The sequence below is a fragment of the Lampetra fluviatilis genome, chromosome 9, assembly GCF_964198595.1.
Source record: "Lampetra fluviatilis chromosome 9, kcLamFluv1.1, whole genome shotgun sequence".
NCBI lineage: Eukaryota > Metazoa > Chordata > Hyperoartia > Petromyzontiformes > Petromyzontidae > Lampetra > Lampetra fluviatilis.
In genome coordinates, this window is record NC_136283.1 from 3,500,479 (window position 1) to 3,519,713 (window position 19,235).

At 41.7% G+C, this 19,235-nt stretch overlaps 1 protein-coding gene across 1 annotated transcript in view; it reads right to left on the reverse strand.

Moving 5' to 3' along the window:
* MCU (mitochondrial calcium uniporter) overlaps nt 1-18,027 on the reverse strand; it is a 32,113-nt gene extending 14,086 nt beyond the window's left edge. The window contains exon 1 of the mRNA XM_078859583.1: nt 17,849-18,027. Coding sequence (XP_078715709.1) covers nt 17,849-17,980 — 132 coding nt within the window. The 5' untranslated portion in view covers nt 17,981-18,027. The remainder of the gene's footprint in view (nt 1-17,848) is intronic.
* Between the last annotated feature and the right edge of the window lie 1,208 nt (nt 18,028-19,235).

Genomic DNA, 19,235 nt, shown 5'->3' on the forward strand with positions numbered 1-19,235 from the left:
ATTCCTAACATCTTATTTAAAAATGTCTTCAACTGCACTTCACGTTCCCGAATCACATTTGCCAATCCCACTGCTGGATCTTCTTCATGCATCTTGGTGCTCATTTGCATGTTTACGTGGTATCGGGCACACGATGAAGAGGCCCGGTGTTGTGACCCTGGCAAGCTCCTCCATGGCGCATAGCTCCTCCAGGAGCCGACAGAGCAATAGACGATCCATGGTGTGTCAATGTTGTTAGAAGTAGCCTCATTTCCACATGCCTGACCTCTTGAGCTGCCGACTTCCATTCAAAGGAGATTTAAGCATATCCAGGTTGACCGTTATTACTCTGCGCAAGCGTCAGGGTGTTCGGCAATGTCGATGTGCATTTTGACATACTTGATTATTGTGTCAAGCCTTGTTTACCAAATTACCAGTGATGTAGCCGTCGGTGATTTTTTAAAGTGGTTACGTTGAGTTGCTTTTCCGTGATTTCAGGCAGCATGCAGCTGCGGTGTGGCCATGTCGTGAATGTCTGGTGTCCTCCGCTTGATGTGATCATTCTATTTTGCTTTTCGACCGTACTCCTGATGTCCGGTGGAGTGATTCCAGCAAGTACATTAAGGCTGTTCACAGTTGTTGGTTTATACATCCGGTAATGCATTGGCAACTGTCATTCAGCACAGGGTACACAGTTTCTTAAATGAGCCAATCTCTCCCAAGCCAAGCATGTGCATTCGCCCCTTGGAATATCAAAGTACAGTGGAATGTAGTGAAGCTGGGTTGGCTCCCAACTCAGTTTGCGAGCTTCCTGAGTATTTTGTTCCAGGCACTGGCTTTGCTTGTCTTCTCCAGGTGTGCCTTGAAGGAGAGTGTCAAATCCAACGTCACTCCAAGGTACGCAGGATTCCAGCAGTGAGCGTGCAGCCGTCCCCCCCTTCCACGTGATGCCGAGTTGTCTGTTGGGCTCCCAATTCCGGAGAAGGAAGAGACTTAACTTGTACCTTCGCTGGGCTGACACGTAATTGGTTCTTGGTGTTCTAAACTAACAACCCAGACAGTGCCGACATTAGGGTGGCTTCAATGTCAGGGAAGACCTGCTGGATAGAGTCTTCCGACACAATATTGGTCATAGGGGCTGTTTGACCATACTTTACCACGCTGGTCAGTGTAAGGGAGGGAGCTGGGGTGGATTGATCCAGGCCGGGACCAGTTCAGATATCACTCTCCACTGATGTCAGCCATGGTTGGCAATAAAACTCAGGTCGGTTTCTGGCTTTATTGTCCTAACTACAGTGACAATGCTCTCCCATCCCTCCCGCACAGTATTAATTTTCAATTGGAATTGAATACAGGCAGCAAAAACAAATCAATAAATAGCACATGTAAGACTTACTAAGAAGATTACATAAAGGAGCTATTCAGTTTCAAGGACTGCAGACGGGAATAACTAACCAGGCGGATTTGCTTCAAACAATGTCACTTTAAATTTTGATTTAAAGCTTTCGTGACTGCAGGGATTAATATTTTTGGTTCTTTCGATAAAGTCACGTAGAAGGGAAACAATAAAATAAAATAAATATATAAAACAATAAAATTCTCACAACGTTTCGATTGCAACACAAGCAATCATCATCAGGTGTGAAAACCACGGCAAGAAAATTTGAAAAACCGCCACTTTTTTCAAATTTTCTTGCTGTGGTTTTGAAAAAAGTGGCGGTTTTTCAAATGTTCTTGCTGTGATTTTCACGCCTGGTGATGATTGCTTGTGTTGCAATCGAAACCGTCGTGAGAATTTGATTGTTTTATATTTTTATTTAGTTTCCCTTCTACGTGACTTTACTGAAAGAACCAAGAATAATGTAAATTTACTTTCCTCCTGCTCGCTTTTCTCAAGTGGCCATTAAAAATGGTATTTTACAAGCTTCCTCCTCCTCCCTTTTTCAAGCATCCATTGGAAAAAGGCAGTATAACCATTATAATTTTCCAGAAGCATAGCTAACAGTACATAAGTAGTCTTTCTCCGTGTAGGCCATTGATTTCACTTAAGAGATTGATTTTAGGCAAGCTGATAATTAAAAATGCATTGGAAGGAGTTCAATTTTTTTTACAAAACTGACATGAACATACACAACATATGTCTGCTAAATGTAAAGCAATTAGGCAATGAGCAAACCTATTCAACATTAGGCGATTAAACAACCCAGGAGCCAAACCTATTTTTGTATTCTAACCACCTCGGTAAAAATATTCACAAACCTCTCCATATGTGCGGGGTCTTAAACATGATTAAATACAGTACATCACAAGTAGAGACTCGAGCACGACGAAAGAATATAAAGCAATCGCCAAAAGGAATGCTCATAAAATGCACTGCATTTTCAACTGTTATCAACCAGGGATGAATTATAAATGTTATATTAGATGATAAACTACTTTAAAAATTGTTAAATGTTTTTTCAGGTAGCTTTATTGATTAATATTAACAGAGTTTATTTTATTTTCATAGTTCTCATGACTATGGTGTTGCGCTATTAAACAAAGCACCACTAAGCCTCGGCATTGTCCATGGAACCATGCAGGTAGGATTTCAGTATCAAATCACGACAGATCAATATACACGTGAATTACCATATATTACCACGTGACCATTAGGTAAACTAATGCTAGCTTCCCATGTCAAGTAGCACCGGCAAAGGACTCATCGGTAAGCTAGGATTGGAAAAGCACTGCCAAGCTAGAGGCTTAAATTAATTAACTCATGACCTGGCTGCATGCAATTGGCAGACAATGAACGTCAACCACACCCTCCCTGGGGCCATGCAGTGAGATCCAAAGTCAGCAGTTTTCAACTACTCAATTGTAAAATAATTAAATGTCTTATTGAATCTGTGGGGCTTTCAACTCAGTTCTGACAACGTGATTCAGAATGCTTTAACAGATAAACTCCACTCTGCGGTTTATTTCTTTGAAGGCTCTAAAATGGTTTCACTTTTTGGCCTTATCAAAATTTTTTCCCAATCCACTGCTATTAATATGTTTTTCTTTTCAAAGCACATTTCATATTCCAGAATGGAATCATTATTTTTTTCATTTCTAAGTTTAAACAACCTGACTTGACAGGTAGAACAATAAGCATATACATTTTTAAATTCAATTAAAATGCATTAAAATGATTGAACCTTGTTACATTAAGTGCAAACATTTTTGCAGATGGTGTGGTTTGTTAAGCATCAGTGGTGTCTAGACCGTGTAATATAACTAGAATTTCAGTTGTGACATTTATGACATATATAATTAAAAATAATTTCCACAAAAAATTATCCCAGAAAGTCACGAGGACTCTTTTTAAGATGGGTCCTGCATTGGGTCTTATATTGTAAGACAATTTCATCCAACTTATGCGTGCTCTTTGGTTCTTTCGGTAAAGTCACGTAGGTATAAAATAAAATTAACTAAATCACGACGTTTCGATTGCAACACAACCAATCATCATCAGGTGGGAAAACCACAGCAAGAAATGTTTTTGCTGAAATGGGAGAGAGATGCCGTGGTAAGAGGTTATATAGGTAAGAGAGGGGGGAGGGGCAAGGGAGGGGGGTAGGGGGAGGGGAGCGTTGCGTAGACGCTAGGAGAGGGACGTGAAGCTGGACGGGGGGGGAAGTGGGCAGGGCTGGAAGTGGGAGGCTGAGAGAGCTGGAGATGCGCAGGGGGGAAGATGCAACAACAATGCCAATGAAGCCAACAATGCCAATACAGCAGCAATGCCAAACGCTGGGGATGCAATTAACTCGGCAAAATAGACTAGTGCCCGGCAAATATGATGGAACAACAATAAAGCATTTAAGGTTTTACCTGGTTAATAACATCCTTCCAATGATTATACGTGTCGCAGAAAACCGGAGCAACCGGAGAAAACCCAGCTGGGTGTGATGGGGCAACACTGACGCGCGTGCAGATGGAGATTCGTCCATTTTTGCATGGCAAGCCCCGGTACGGCACCGCGATGACCAAGGGAAAGGAATTTAACGATAACAGTTGTGTGTAACACTGGTCTACAGTCAAAATGCTTCTGAAATAAATGTAATCCAACTGCACTAATTCTGGGTCACTGAGAATGAAAATGATGCTTAACATTGTTGATTAGCTCTAGTTTTCAAGATATGCTACTGGCTCAGTATATACGACCCTTGACTTGGGAATGGCGGAAGATAAGTGAGTTATAAAGGGAAGGGATCTCAATTTAAACCAGAAATCTTGATTTAAAGCTTTCGTGACTGCAGGAATTCATATTCTTTGGGTCTTTCGGTAAAGCCACGTAGATAGGTTCAAAGAAAATTAAAAAAAAAACTACATTTCGATTACAACACAAGCGATCGTCATCAGGGGGAATTGACTAAAATACATCTTTGACTGGATCTATGCATAAATCTATGACTGGGTTTGGGCAGTGCTTACGATACTTACTTTTTGAGCAAAACAATGAATGATGCAATCTGAACCTGGTATTGCATCATCTATATATATAAAAAAGCTAAATATATGAATATGTGTGTCTGTTCAAAATGTTTAGCATACTTTCCAACATGCAACAAACTTGAAATTTGGCACGTGGGTAGCTGTACACAATGCAAAAAGTATAAAAATAGACTTTTGTATTTGGGGGGGGAGGGGCGCAATAATGGATATATTTTGCACGGCAAGTGAGTGGTGACGTCACATCTGTGATGTCACCCGCATGCGGTAGCATCACGCTGTGTTGCCTGCTGACATCACCCCCCCTCCACTCTCTGCGTAGGCCATGTATTAATCAAAGATAAAAATCCAAGTCTCGGGCGAAGCCGGGTAGTAAAGCTAGTACATTATATGAATTGCATCATGTTATTTCTATAAGTCATGGATGATGCAATCATAACTAGGCTTACATCCCTCTGCTGAACAAATTGCCCTACATCAGCTCTAAAAATCATACAGTGTCATGCTCTTTTTTTGTGTCAGTGTTTTATTTTGCAAAGGGACACGTTTCTGTTCAGCCAAAGTGAGCAGAGATGCCTCGTACTTGTGTGAACAAAGCAGATAACTTCCGCCATGTTTGTAGTGAAGTGACTTTTGCATCACAAAGGCACAGTATAACCACTATGGTTAAGAAAACCTATCACCTTTATTTTGGCTGAAAATTTGGAGATCAGGACAAGATGTGGGCCCCACACATGCTGCAACACTTGTGCAACAAATCTTCACCAGTGTTGAACAGGAAAAGGAAATCTATGCCTTTTGCAGTGCCAATGATTTGGACAGAGCCAACAGATCATATCAGCAATTGTTACTTCTGCATGGTGCCTGCAGTTGGGAAAGGTGTGTCAAAGAAGAAAAAGTGGACTGCATTATCCAAACATTCCATCAGCTATACGCCCAGTACACCACGGAAAAGGACTGCCGGTTCCTGATGCACAAGAATCATTCTCACTTGAGGAAGAAACTTCTGGTCCTGAACCATCAAGGGTCACATGACCCAGATTTTCTCCCATCCTCCTCCTCTGAACCACACCTCATAACACAAGGTGAACTGAAAGACCTTGTCAGGGATTTGGAACTACCCAAGAGTAAGGCAGAGCTGTTGGGCTCCAGACTGCAGCAGTGGCATCTCCTGGCAGGTGATGTTTGGGTTTCCATGTTCAGTGACCGTCAAAAAGATCTTGTCCCATTCTCCTTCATGGAAGGTGATCTTGTAACCTGCAACAACATCGATGGTGCGATGCATGCCCTCAACATCGTTTATGATCCAGATGAGTTGAGACTGTTCATTGATTCATCGAAAATGAGTCTTAAAGTTGTTGTGCTGCATCATGGCAATGTTTTGCCATCAATTCCAGTTTGTCAAGGAGTTCATATGAAAGAAACCTATGACAACATGAAACAACTTTTGAGGTGCATAAACTATGACCAACATCAGTGGCAGCTTTGTGGCGATTTGAAGGTTGTTGCTCTCTTGCTTGGTCTGCAGACTGGATACACAAAGTATCGCTGTTTTCTCTGCGAATAGGGTAGTCGTGCGAGAGATTCCCACTACATCAAGATAGATTGGCCACTCCGACAGTCATTGGAGTCTGAAAGAAAAAATGTTCAGCATCCACCACTTGCTGAATCAAGAAAGATTGTGTTACCACCCTTACACATCAAGCTGGGTCTGATGAAGAACTTTGTCAAAGCCATGGACAAAACACAAGCAGCTTTCAAGTACCTCCGTGGAAAATCTCCAAGTTTAAGTGACGCTTCGATAAAGGAAGGTGTCGTTGTTGGTCCTCAGATTCGTGAACTTATTCGAGATGATGCATTAGACAGTGCACTGCGTGGCAAAGAAATGACGGAATGGAAAGCCTTCCAGTTAATGGCAACACATTTTCTCAGACAACTACATGGAGTTGGTGGAAAACCTCCTAAAGACATACAAAAGCCTTGGTTGCAACATGTCACTAAAGATACATTTTTTGCACTCATCTAGATTTTTTTCCCACCGAACTGTGGAGCAGTGAGCGACGAGCATGGCGAGCGATGCCACCAGGACATTGCAACAATGGAGAAACGCTATCAGGGCAAATGGAGCCCATAAATACTTGCAGACTATTGCTGGACAGTGACAAGAGATGCTCCATTCAATGAATGCAAGAGACAAGCCACGAAGCGCCGAGTAGACACTGAATAATAAGGACTAAACGATTAACTTCTATTCTTTGGGTTTTTCGGTAAAGTCACGTAGATAGATTCAAAGAAAAAAAAAACTACGTTTTGATCACAACACAAGCGATTGTCATCAGAAGCGATCGGAATCTTTTTTTCCTCCTGATGACGATCGCCTGTGTTGTGATCGAAACGTCGTAGTTTTTTGTTATTTTTTGTTATTTTCTTTGAACCTATCTACGTGACTGTACCGAGAGACTAAAATAATATGAATTTCTGCAGTCACGAAAGCCTTAAGTCAACAAATACAGCAGTAACGAATCTTCTCATAGCAACCCAGTCCGCTTTGTCCCTCCACTCAAATATCATGAGGAATGCAAGCATTTGCTGCTATGCCTCATGCAGCCAAGCAAACACCCCGTTGTGCATACAAAGCTTGACTTTGCCCAATCTCCTAAGCATGTGGTTTAACTGTTTTCTGCCAACTTAGTTTGTGATATATATTCAATAACCCAGAAGGCATAGCAATGCACAGGGTGCTTTCAAAGATTCAGCCTGTCAATACAAACATCACCGGACCAACTGTTTAAGTTAGTGTTTTCAATATAAATACCTAGATTTGTAGTTTCACGCAAAAGCCATCCATTATACGTCTTCCTTCAATTAAAAGGACAATATAAACACAAATGCCACCAGAATAAATCGTCATGGTTTTTGCAGCTATATCGTTATAACAGTAAATAATCTCTATATAGCTTTTGCACAATCACGCTGTCCCATGGGCAATATTAAATTACTTTCAACATATAAATGGGAACACAAGTTGATGGCCCCATCACATGTGCAGTGGCAAAGTATGGGTACACTCCCACTTCTTCCAATACGTCTCGCCAGCGAGGAAGAGAAGGCCAAAATATCATCAAGCTCGTCAGAGCTGCGTCGAGTCAAGGTCCTTCTGCCAGCAGTGACATGGGAAAACAATTGCACGAATAACTCTTTACTGTTCATTACATTCAACACAATGTTTAATGTTAAAACCAGCATGTTATGCAGCATTGAAATTCCACGATAAGTGGTGGGTACCACCAGGCACCGTGTCATGAGAGGTGAAGGGAAGAATGGTGCACTATATTTGGAGTTCTCATAGCCTTTAGCCTAGTTGCTTTATGCTCTGTTTCTTCAACAGATAGGGGTTCCAGAATTGTATATTTAAAAAACTTTGCAGGTATACATACAGCCTCAAACGAGACATCTATTGTATGTTACGCATTCTAAAATGCTGCTAATTAGTTAATAGTTAATATAGATGAAAATAAACAAAGAAACCAGAGGGCATAAAGTGAAAACGATAAGAAACTATGATCCCTATTTTTGTCAAATATCCTTTGCAGTGAGCATGATGCAAGAATTTTGCGATAAAACAAAAATCTGGATTCAATAGTGGATAAAAAAAGACAAAAACCAAAATGGGATAAACCACAAAAAAAAGATGTTACCTTAATGTAAGGAACTCTAGTAGAGCCTGCTAAGCTCACTCCAATATGATTGCATAACATAGGATGCATCAAACTACAGCCTGAATTTAAATTAATCTTCCATTTTACGTTAATTTATTTTTTTATAGTTATCAGCCCTTTGTCAATGGACTGCTCAATGAAGGTAATCTTACAACTTTAAACGTCATGGGGGTTGTTAGACCATAATTCACCATGCTACTCAGTGTATGTTGAAGGGTAACTGGGTAGATATTACTAATATCTTCAAGGATGTTATCCATGGCCGGGAATCAAACTCAGATGGTTAATGGTGTAGTGCGCTAACCATTAGACAACAGCTCCACCCCATATTTTATTACTGTACACTTTAAGTGCAGCTTTACATTAATGATGACCACCAGCGCACCAATTGAATAAAATATAACGTGTGATGTTATTTTTGTGCTGTTCAAGGTTAGAGATTTGTGCTTCAAGCATATACTGATGAGAGTTGTAACGTGTTGCCACATGAGCCATACATCTAAAAGGCAAAATATATCATTTTGATTACTGAAATTTATTTCACAAAATCATGTTAAGTAACAATGTAATATATCCAATATTGAAAATCACACTTGACATGTGTTTTTATCGTAATATTACTGTATCCAAAATAATTATATCTTTTCATGACTCTAAACTCTGTTCTAACCAAAAAAAAGCATTATGATAGATTGCCGAATAAATTTCAAACTGTAATTTCGAAAATAAACAATTTCAAAAGAATAGTCTATTGTTATACAGCTAAATAAGGCAGTGGGACTATAATTTACACTTTACATCTTTAAAATTGAATATGAAGCGTAACTATATTTAAATCAACCGAGGAAAGTGGTGACTGATAATCGCATAAAGGCTGCAATCACACTGCAACCTTTGAGTCCACCACTTAGCTAATACCAGAGGTCGCAAACGGGTTTTGATTCCTTACCCGTACCCGGCCGCACCAGGGTCGCAAACGGGTACCCGTACCCGGCCGTTCCCGTACCCTACCCGGCCGGGTACGGGTACCCGGCCGGGTACGGGTATCGGGTACCTGATTGCGACCTCTGGGATGAAGCCATGTTGCAGGCGCGGGTGGGTTGATTCTAGGAACTTGAATTGTGAGAAGAGACAAGACGTTGGGAAATGGGTGACAAACAGTTACTCACCAGTGACTCACGGTCTACCCGTACCGGTATCGGGTAGGGTACGGGTATCGGGTATCCGGTTGCGACCTCTGGCTAATACAGATATTCATGCAAAAATAAATCGTCATTTGCTGCGCTTGAAATCTTGTAATTCGGGTAAGATTCTTTTGGAAGGTTTTTTTTGTAAAGTGGTAGAGGTTGAGAATATTTAAAAGGCTCGCACACATTAGCATATTTAGTTTGATTCAATAATTATTGTATTTGCCACACCTGAGAGCTCTGCAAATTGACTGCCTCAATGAGTAGAGGATCCAATTTGGACTGAACTGTGGAGAGGTGATAATTTACACAAAAGTAAAAAATGTGTTCACCAACCATATTTTAGAGTTTGTATGTTATAAGACAACTGTAATAAAATTGGCTTTGGGATGAATGTTAATCAAATATTTCCCATGGCTAACACTAGATATATAATTACTTCACGATGGTGATGAGGCAAATGTGATTTTCACTGTAGCTTCAGTTGGAAAAAAAAATCCACTGCACGACTGTTCACTCGAAAAATGAACCTTAAGGTTGCCACTCGATATCTCAACAAACTTGATTCGAAGCGTTCGTGACTACAGGTATTACTCTATGGTTCTTTCGGTAAAGTCACGTAGAAAGAAAATAAATTAAATAACAGAATACGACGTTTCGATCGCAACACAAGCAACCGTCATCAGTTAGAAAACAAACCTAGTGAATTTAGAAATACAATGCAATACAACCTAAAAAGTCGGCCAACACAACAGTCAGCACCTCACCTGGTTGATTACGTTCTTCCAAAGATTGCTAAATTTGAGAGAGACACAGACAGACACACAAGCAGAGAGACAACACAGAGACACACAACATAGACACACAGACAGACACACAAGCAGAGAGACAACACAGAGACACACAGAGAGACACAACATAGACTGTGTGTTTTGTCTGTGTTTTGTCTCTCAAATTCAGCAATCTTTGTTATATTGCATTCTATTTCTAAGTTCACTACGTTTATTTTCTACCTGATGACGGTTGCTTGTGTTGCGATCAAAACGTCGTATTCTATTATTTAATATATTTTCTTTCTACGTGACTTACCAAAAGAACCAAAGAGTGTATCTCAACAGTTTGACTTACGATTATGGAAAATGCTGATTTCCACCATAAACTTGTGGTTGTCATGTGAAAGCCATGTTTACTATCTCAAAACTGATTACATTTGTCCATATTACAAGATTAAACATTTACCTTTAACAAATGTGTTTTTATTACAATACAACGCGAGCCCGATATAACACGACTGAAAGATTTCAGTGATGGGGTAAATACAATCTGGCGGCGATTCGTTTCGGCGCACCAGAAACCACGCGAAATGGCGACGGGGGAAGAAGGCGGAGAAGGGCTCCGACTGTGCCAACCTAGAAGTGGAGTAGGGCCCCCACTGTGCTAAACAAGAAGGGGGGTAGAGCCACCGCTATGCCAACCAAGAAGAGGAGTACAGCCACCGCTGTGCCAGCCAAGAAGTGAAGTAGGGATACCCGCTGTGCCAACCAAGAAGAGGGGTAGAGCCACCGCTGTGCCAACCAACAATGGGAGTAGGGCCCCCGCTGTGCCAACCAAGTGGGGACCTCGCATTGGGAGGGGGGAAGAAGATGAATAAACATTCACCACTCTTTTTAAACGCGGAGCATATATCCAAATGAAATGTTGCTATTTTTAATATGAACAGTATTGTAGCAATCACATCACATAAGATGATAACGATTACGGGCTGGTCTAGCCTTGCCCTGCAGGAAGTCTTGTTAAATGTTGTGCTTTAGCAAATCAAAACTGTTTCATATTTTACCACTGCCAACTGGAAAGGGAGGCCTTATGGTGTGTATGTATTTGGAAATGCATGGCTTATTGAAGCTTGAGCCACTCGGACCAACCAGATGCATCGTTATGGCAACTCGAATAGCTCGATATTTTAACCAGGTGCAACCCATGAGGCTACTATGCAATGGTAACTCCTCCCAGGCGAGCCCGATCCGGTCGCACGTGAGCTCAGCACCAGGCTCCCAGGCTTTTACTTGGGCCAACCTCACAATTCGTCCTGATGCGACAGGGGCAACACGGTAGTGAGATGCTCCACTTGGAATTACTTTCTTCGTTCAACTACATACAGTACCTTGTAGGCTTGTTAATGGTCACAAAATACAAGGCAGAAACTTATTTTAAAAAACAAAATTGATTTTAGCTTTGTAATGGTCCTATCCTTAGCCACGTTTCTGCTCAAATGTTACTTTTAAACCAAACTTTTTTTGAGATGGCTTTCCAACTCCCTTTACTGTGGAAGGTAAGTGAAGGGAAGTGAGAGAAAATGGAATGAAACAGGAGGGGCCAAGTCCTGCAGCCTTGTTCTGGGCTCAAGGAGCATCATGTTCCATGAGCCGAGTAGCAATCCAGGAATAACACATTCCTGGGGAGGGAGCTGGTAGGAACGTTGGGTTGCTCGGTCAATGGCCAGGGTCAACGGCGGCGTGGTGTATTCCGCAAATATGCCCGACTGAGGGTGGGCACAAGCCGGCGTGAGTAGGTTAAACGTTGAGTTTAATAAGGGCACCACGGGGTGACCAGCCCCTACCCACCCAGCCCCACCCCCCACCTAGCCCCACCCAGCCCCTCCCCACCCAGCCCCTCCCTCCCCACCCAGCCCCTCCCTCCCCAGCCCCTCCATGCACGACGGACGGACACAATAATCCCCTGTGGACTGGTGTAACCAGGAGGTTCCTACCAGTATTAGCACAACCTCGGTGTTGCTCCTATTCCTGGGCTTGCTATTGGTCATTAGGATGTAATGTTTATTTGTCAACACCTATTTGGATGAAGACTATATAGTATATGGGGCAAAGGTTTAATACGTTTCTCAAGTTAGTATGACCTGCATTAGTGTTTGCACGAAAAGTGTTGGTGTGGCTTGTCCTGACAACTTGTCTCCTAAATTAATTGCATGGACTCTAATGACTCGAGTGTACATGTACACAATGGCAATCAAAACATGCTCTCCTGCATTGCTGCAACGTATGTGCTGTACAAAGATGACACGAACAAATACATTTATGTTTAACTCCACAGAAACAGCCACACACTTCAATTGCTGTGGGAAGTAATGTGACTGATGTCAAAAATACATTCAAAATCCATTTCATCTTCAAGGCAATGAAGGATTTCCATTCGAATTATTCATTGTTATAGCTATTGAATCTAAACTTTTCATCACATTCCATAAATCCAGCCTGCATTTATTATCTTTATTTCTATCATGACAGAATCATAATGTATTAAGGTTTATATCTATCTGGTGAAATACCCTAGATGACCTAAAAAATTACCAACATTATTCATCTATGTGAAATAAAACATAAAAATTACGAATTTTCTTTGGTTACTAATCATTAATATTTTATGCAACTTTCAACATTTTCTTGTTATCTGTATGAAGATGAAAGAGACAATTTAATTAGTAACTAAGGGACTGCAAGCACATTCTCTTTAAATCTGTTCAAACAAGATGAAGTGTCCATTCAACAATGTGGTGGTCATCCCACTAAAGCTAATTAGATAAATGGATACACAGTATGGACTGTAGTGTTTGATGTTTATTGCCATTGATGATAAAGACGGAAATATGAATCCTGATCACTGATGTGGGAAATGGATACAACTCAGTTACATCAATGCTTCCAAAAACACTTTGGCCAGAAAACATGCACATTCCCTGGTCGCATCACCCTGTTAAAGGGTGGATTCATTATTAGAGTTCGAATACTTATAAATCCACCTGAAATAAATAAAGTATCACCTCATTTTTTTACATCATTACATTGGGAAATTCTATTATTTTGAGAAATCTATTTGTTATAACCCACTTACATGGAGCAAGATACGATTTTCATCGTACAGTTATGGAATTTAAAAATCAAACATTATACATAATTAATGCTAAGTTAAAAGTCTTTCAAAGTTAAAAGGCATATTCATGGGCTTTAATAAAGTATAAGTCAGTCCAAAAAGTTAAGGAATGAGATGTCAAAATATTCATCGTAATATGTATTAACTTTCAGCCAAATGAAGTCTTAACATTGTAATTTGACAAACTATCCTTAAACACAAAAAAAGAACGTAGGTTTTAAACTCTCAATTTTTTTCCCAAAAATTATCTCAACATTAAATAGATTGTCAAGGTTTTAATGTCAAGTTTAATTTATAAAACAATGGGGGATCCTTCTGTGGTTAAGTGATAAAAAAACACATCCTTTTACACATTGCCGTAAATAAATAAAATCTAAACATTCAACAATGACAGATTTTACTGCACTGAGCTTATCGGGCACCCATGAGCAGTTATTTGGTTCAGGTGCATGCAAGCACAACCATGGTTGGTGTGTAACCTTAGTACCCAGTCTAATTTTACTTCTCTTTGCGTTGTATAAAAAGGTCAAGGTATCGCCTATAAAGTTAACGTGATAATTAATGATTATATGGTCAGTTGAACATACAGGGCCAAAGCGTTTGTGAGACGCCAATTTGCTTATTTTTATTGTATGGAATACAAATGAATGTGAACCCCACATTTAATTGTATTATAAATTCATTGATGCTGTCGCGAGTGGCAAGAATATCAACTGTTCTATGCTAATGTTCATGAAAAATTATTAAAATGACGGGAAAACCCATCAAAACAGAAAATTAGTGCAGGCAGGATAACAAATAGACTGAACAACACAAATATGTGCACTGCCCCAGCCTTATCCAGTACACTAGCTCAAAGGAACTGAATGCATGGCCATTTTGTCATGAAAGACCCTCGGCTCAGACTTGAGAAAATGTAGCCAACCAACCTTAGGACAGACACATCAGTAAGATTAGGATACATCAGTAGTCATGAATGTTTTTGCTGCTGCCATGTACCTCTGGGAACCCCTATGTATGGAGAGGCCACAAAATGGCCTCACATTCAGTTCTTCAAGCTGGTGGTGTGTTCGTACATGCAATGCAAATCTTGATGAGTTGGTAAATTATGTATTGAGTGCAGTGGAGTAAAGGCCAAAAGTGAGCAGCAACTAATTTGTGAAAAAATTGTAACATGCGCAATTCTGGATTCGTTAAATAAAAACGTTTTTAATTTTAAAACACACAAAAATTGCCAAACTAAGTATTTACAGTGAAAAGGTCATTTTATATAAATACAGTTGACCACATGTAGATGCAAGATTAGTCCAAGCAGATATCTGTGCATTTCTGTGGGAATCAGTGGTCTGTTGATGCATTGAGTGAACAGAGTTTAAATTCCTATTCTCACACAGCTCTAGAATTGTTTTGAATCTGTACCTGACATAGGCCATTCCTTTGTAAACTGACTAAAAATAAGATATTGATGGGGGTGTATTATATCCTAATCTGTAAAAATCAAAGAAAGTCAAACTTGGTAACTGGCCCATCGACCATTTCATAATACGTGCTGGCATACAAGGAGTATTTTCCAAGGAGCACTTTCTCCAATGAGCAAATGCACTGAGAAAAGAGATCTTAGTACTGTATATCACGTAAGCAGGCACCTATCCGTAGGTGTAAGTGTTTGCATTGAGTATATGGAAATCATGTTTATTGTGTCAATAATTTTAGCTGTTTTATACGCAGCATGTGCTAACACTCAAAAAATTAATTCCTGCACTGTGTACATGTACATTCATAAGAGTAATTATCAGCAAACCAAATGTATGGCTTTTTTGTGCGTAATTTTTTTCATGTGTACGTATGCATGTGCATTTGTGAGTTTTGCGTTGCCAGGAATAAAAAAACTATTTTTTTATTAGGATGTGGTATTGACTGCAACTGATTAATGCACACAGGTTGCAGAAATTAACTTGGGCAGGTACTCATCACTTTGAGAACTAGTTAATGTTCTGTTCTTTACAGGAGTGTTATTTCACGTGGTAAAATGCAACTAATTTATTGTACGTGGCCTAGTTATTAATGAACACAAAGTCATGACCAATAGCACATTGCGTAAATTTAAAACACTTGTTTTTGGACAAATAATTTCTAACTTTAATAATGTCCTCAATGATGGACTATTAAATTGCGTAATATAACTGTGTGGTTCTGATCTGAAAAAGCCAAAGTATCGTATTTACATTTGGTCAATTAAATGCTATGGAGGGAACCCCTCAACATGTTAGCACAAGTTGTGGTTTACATACAGCACAGCATTGAGTATTCACATGAGACAGCGAGTGATAAAAGCCCCACATGTTCAAGCCTATCACACGAGTTATTTTACTTTATTGAGATTCAGCCACGGTGGTTTTAATCAGAAAAGCCTCCATCCAAAAGCGATCAACTATAATTCAGTGCAGATAAGAGTCCGTGCAATTCCAGTTAAATATGTATATATTGTTCGATGTTACTAAATATTCAAGTATTTTAAGCACTATACTCAAGTTTTCTTTTTCAAAATCAGAGCCACATTCAATTGGTAACATTCAGCATAATTTGTACTGCCTAATTAATGTACCTTACCAAACATAAGCTGATGCATTTGGTATACTGTGTACTGTAGACTAAAAAAAAATGTCAAGTCGTCTTAGCAATCGCAATTAACTGTACATATACACCGCACTTACAGTATCGTATTGCACATAAAATCATCATTTTTATTTCATTCACTTCAGTGACTCGGAAAGAAACTACCATGGCATTCAATAATGATAGATTATTAAATGACATCACCTTCCAGTGCAAACAAGGATAAAGTTCCCCAGCTGCTCACATGTCAAATTGAGTTACATTATTAGACCTTACAAGAAATTCCCAACGGAACTCTTTGGGAGGCTCATAAAAAAAGCCTGGGTTCCACCCTTTACGAAAAGTCTGAGCGTTAACTTTATACGACACAACGCAAAGGAATTGTTCGCCCCCATACCCCACCACACCCTTACTGTGCATGAATCACTAACTCTCTTTTACTCTGCCGTCTCAACTGCGCTCAGCAAACACACAGGCCCGCCTGCATGTGCTATCCAGAGAAATCACAACCCTCCTTCTATACAACATTGCGTGTGCGCCTATGTAACCGTTAAAAGGGCATTTTGCTCGCCCTGACAAAGAAAACAAATGCGGCTCAACCCGATCCACGGCCAGTGAACAAAACACTTGCAAGTCGCATCAACCATGGTGAAACGACGACTGCCAAGTGAATCACGAGGAAAGGAAAGAATGGTGCTGGTTGACGTGATGTGCCATTTCCCCAATGACGCTGTCAAAAGCTGGGACGGGCAGGCTTACTGAAGTGTCATTTATCTATTTTAGCTTATAATAGACAGGCAGGGTACAGTCACTAATTTGGTATCACTCCCCAACGTTACCCTGTCCACTCGAGGCCATAAGGAGGGTGGTAATTTCAAGGGACCCCACTATTAGATTTGCCTTAAGTCATAAGTTTGGAGTGATTGCATGTAGAAGTTGGATTGAAGAGTGGGTATTGCAATTACTTTAGTAGACAAACCGGGAGGGGTGGTGGCATATGCGTACATAGAAGTGGGTGTTGGAACAAAGTGAGATACTTTATTCCATAAACACGGGAGGACATGGGGGGCCACCCGGCCACTCGCTCAGCCTTTAAGCTGACAGGCGGTCCTACCCAAATTAGGTTACGCAAGTCCTTCTCGTCAATACGTGTGGGTGAAACCCATTGGCATATCACCCCCACGAGTCCACAGCTGTTAGGAGGCAGATTGGTGGGTTATACCCAAATTACGAATTCAGCCCATAACTGCGGTTGGAATCCTCTGCTATGCAGTTGTACGCTTGGTGGATATTCAGGACCTATGTAGCTTCTCTCGACAAAATTATTTTATTTTTTTCATGGGGTTCGAGAGGACGAGCAAGCCCCGTCGTTGAGGTGAAATGATACCAAAGCTGGGGCATAAAAGTGGCTGTGGTGACAACAGGGAATGCCTTTGACGAGCAAAGTGCAGGAAGATCCCGGCGGCCCACACCCCATGGCAACATGACAACATCGGCCCGTAAGAAATACGAGTGTGCTTGAGAGCCCTATTGGTGCATCACCCCCAATGAAGTCCATAGTTCCTCTTGTGGTGGTGGTAGTGGGGGGTGGGGTGGGACCTTGCGTGACACCGCTTTTTTTAAATACAGTCAACATATACTGCCTTGTCACAACGCGCGCGCGTGTGTGTGTTTGGACCCATAGGCGATGCTATAGTTCGCTTCCGACAGCGATTCATCACAGCGTCATCCACACATCAAGCAACACAACTTGTGCGCGGAAACGAGAGAGGCTGGAGGGAAAGTCGCAGCGGACGGGCGGGTGGGTGTGGAGCGGGCAAGCGCAAGGCGGTGGTGGGGAGGGGGAGAGGCTTAGGGGGGGAGGTTGAGGAGGGATGGTGGTGGTGGTGGGGGGGGGTAACAACGTGCATTGCTTTGACTACTCACAATGGGCGCCTGCCGCGGGACGAAGCCGAGGAGTGGCGACTTTGCCGAGAAGTCCGCAGCAGCAGCAGCGAGAGCCCGACGACAGCCGAGCGAGAGTCGCGACGCGAGGAATCTCCCGCCTCCGGCCGCCATTGCCTCTGTTGCTGCTGCTGCCGCCGCCGTGGCCACGCCGCGGTGTGGGGCGTAGGAGGCGTGGTCACGAGGCAGACGTAGGGTGGAGGGGGCGGGGCTTTGCGACTGGACACGCCCTCACTCCCCAAACTTCTCCTCCCCCTCCTCTCGGCGACCCCTCCGACCAATCGCCAATGAGGAGTCCGCCCCGCTCTGCCGCCGCTGGCCAATCGGCTGTGGGTGGCATCCCGTAGTTCACGCCCACTGCGGGGGTGGGGGGATCAACCCCCACCCTCAAACCCCCGTGGCTGCTGCGCGTGTTGACGGATTGCGCGGTTGGATTCCTGCCGCTGTCGTCCGGCCCTGCCACACGTCTCATGAAGACGCTCACTGACTGCGGTTGTAGTGGCAAGCTTGGCCATGGGGCGCCGTGCACTGAGGGAAGACATTTCTGTTGGAAGACGTCGAAGATTGAACGTTTTGGGTGGTTTTGTTTGAAGGGTGAAGTTGTCACACGTAGAAGCAACTGCCGGTTGTCTTTGAGACTACTTTTGTGAGGCATCATCAGTGTGCGTTGTTCTGAATTACTTGGTAGTGCATTACTGTTGTATCATGGTCCATCCCAGGGAAGGTGACATTGAAGCCAACTTATATCAGTAGTATTAAACAGAAACAATCGTTTTTGCCACATGAAGATGAAATGTCCATCATTACAGGCTCAGACTGAACAAAATTCTCTTGAGAGCAGAACAAATCTTTGTGGTCACTCCCACATTTGCAACAAAAAAACCTGCCCATTAAAAGTGCATTCCCGCAAAAAAATTTTTTTTAAATAAATAGCCCACACTGCGGTCACCATTGTCAAATAATCAACCACATACGTATTTTAGTACATAACTGGCCGCTTAGAGAATTCGTTAGCAGCATTACATATACACGTTGCTGAACAGCTGTATGTGTGCCTATGTAAATACCAGAGGTGTGGACTCGAGTCATGTGACTTGGACTCGAGTCAGACTCGAGTCATGAATTTGATGACTTGCGACTCGACTTGGACTTGCATAACAATGACTTTGTCCCACCTCTGAGATGTGGACTCGAGTCATGTGACTTGGACTCGAGTCAGACTCGAGTCATGAATTTGATGACTTGTGACTCGACTTGGACTTGCATAACAATGACTTTGTCCCACCTCTGGTAAATACCAACCCCAGATCTCCCTGACAAACGACAGACTTGTAATAGACACCAGTAGACTTTCACCTGGTTAAATAAA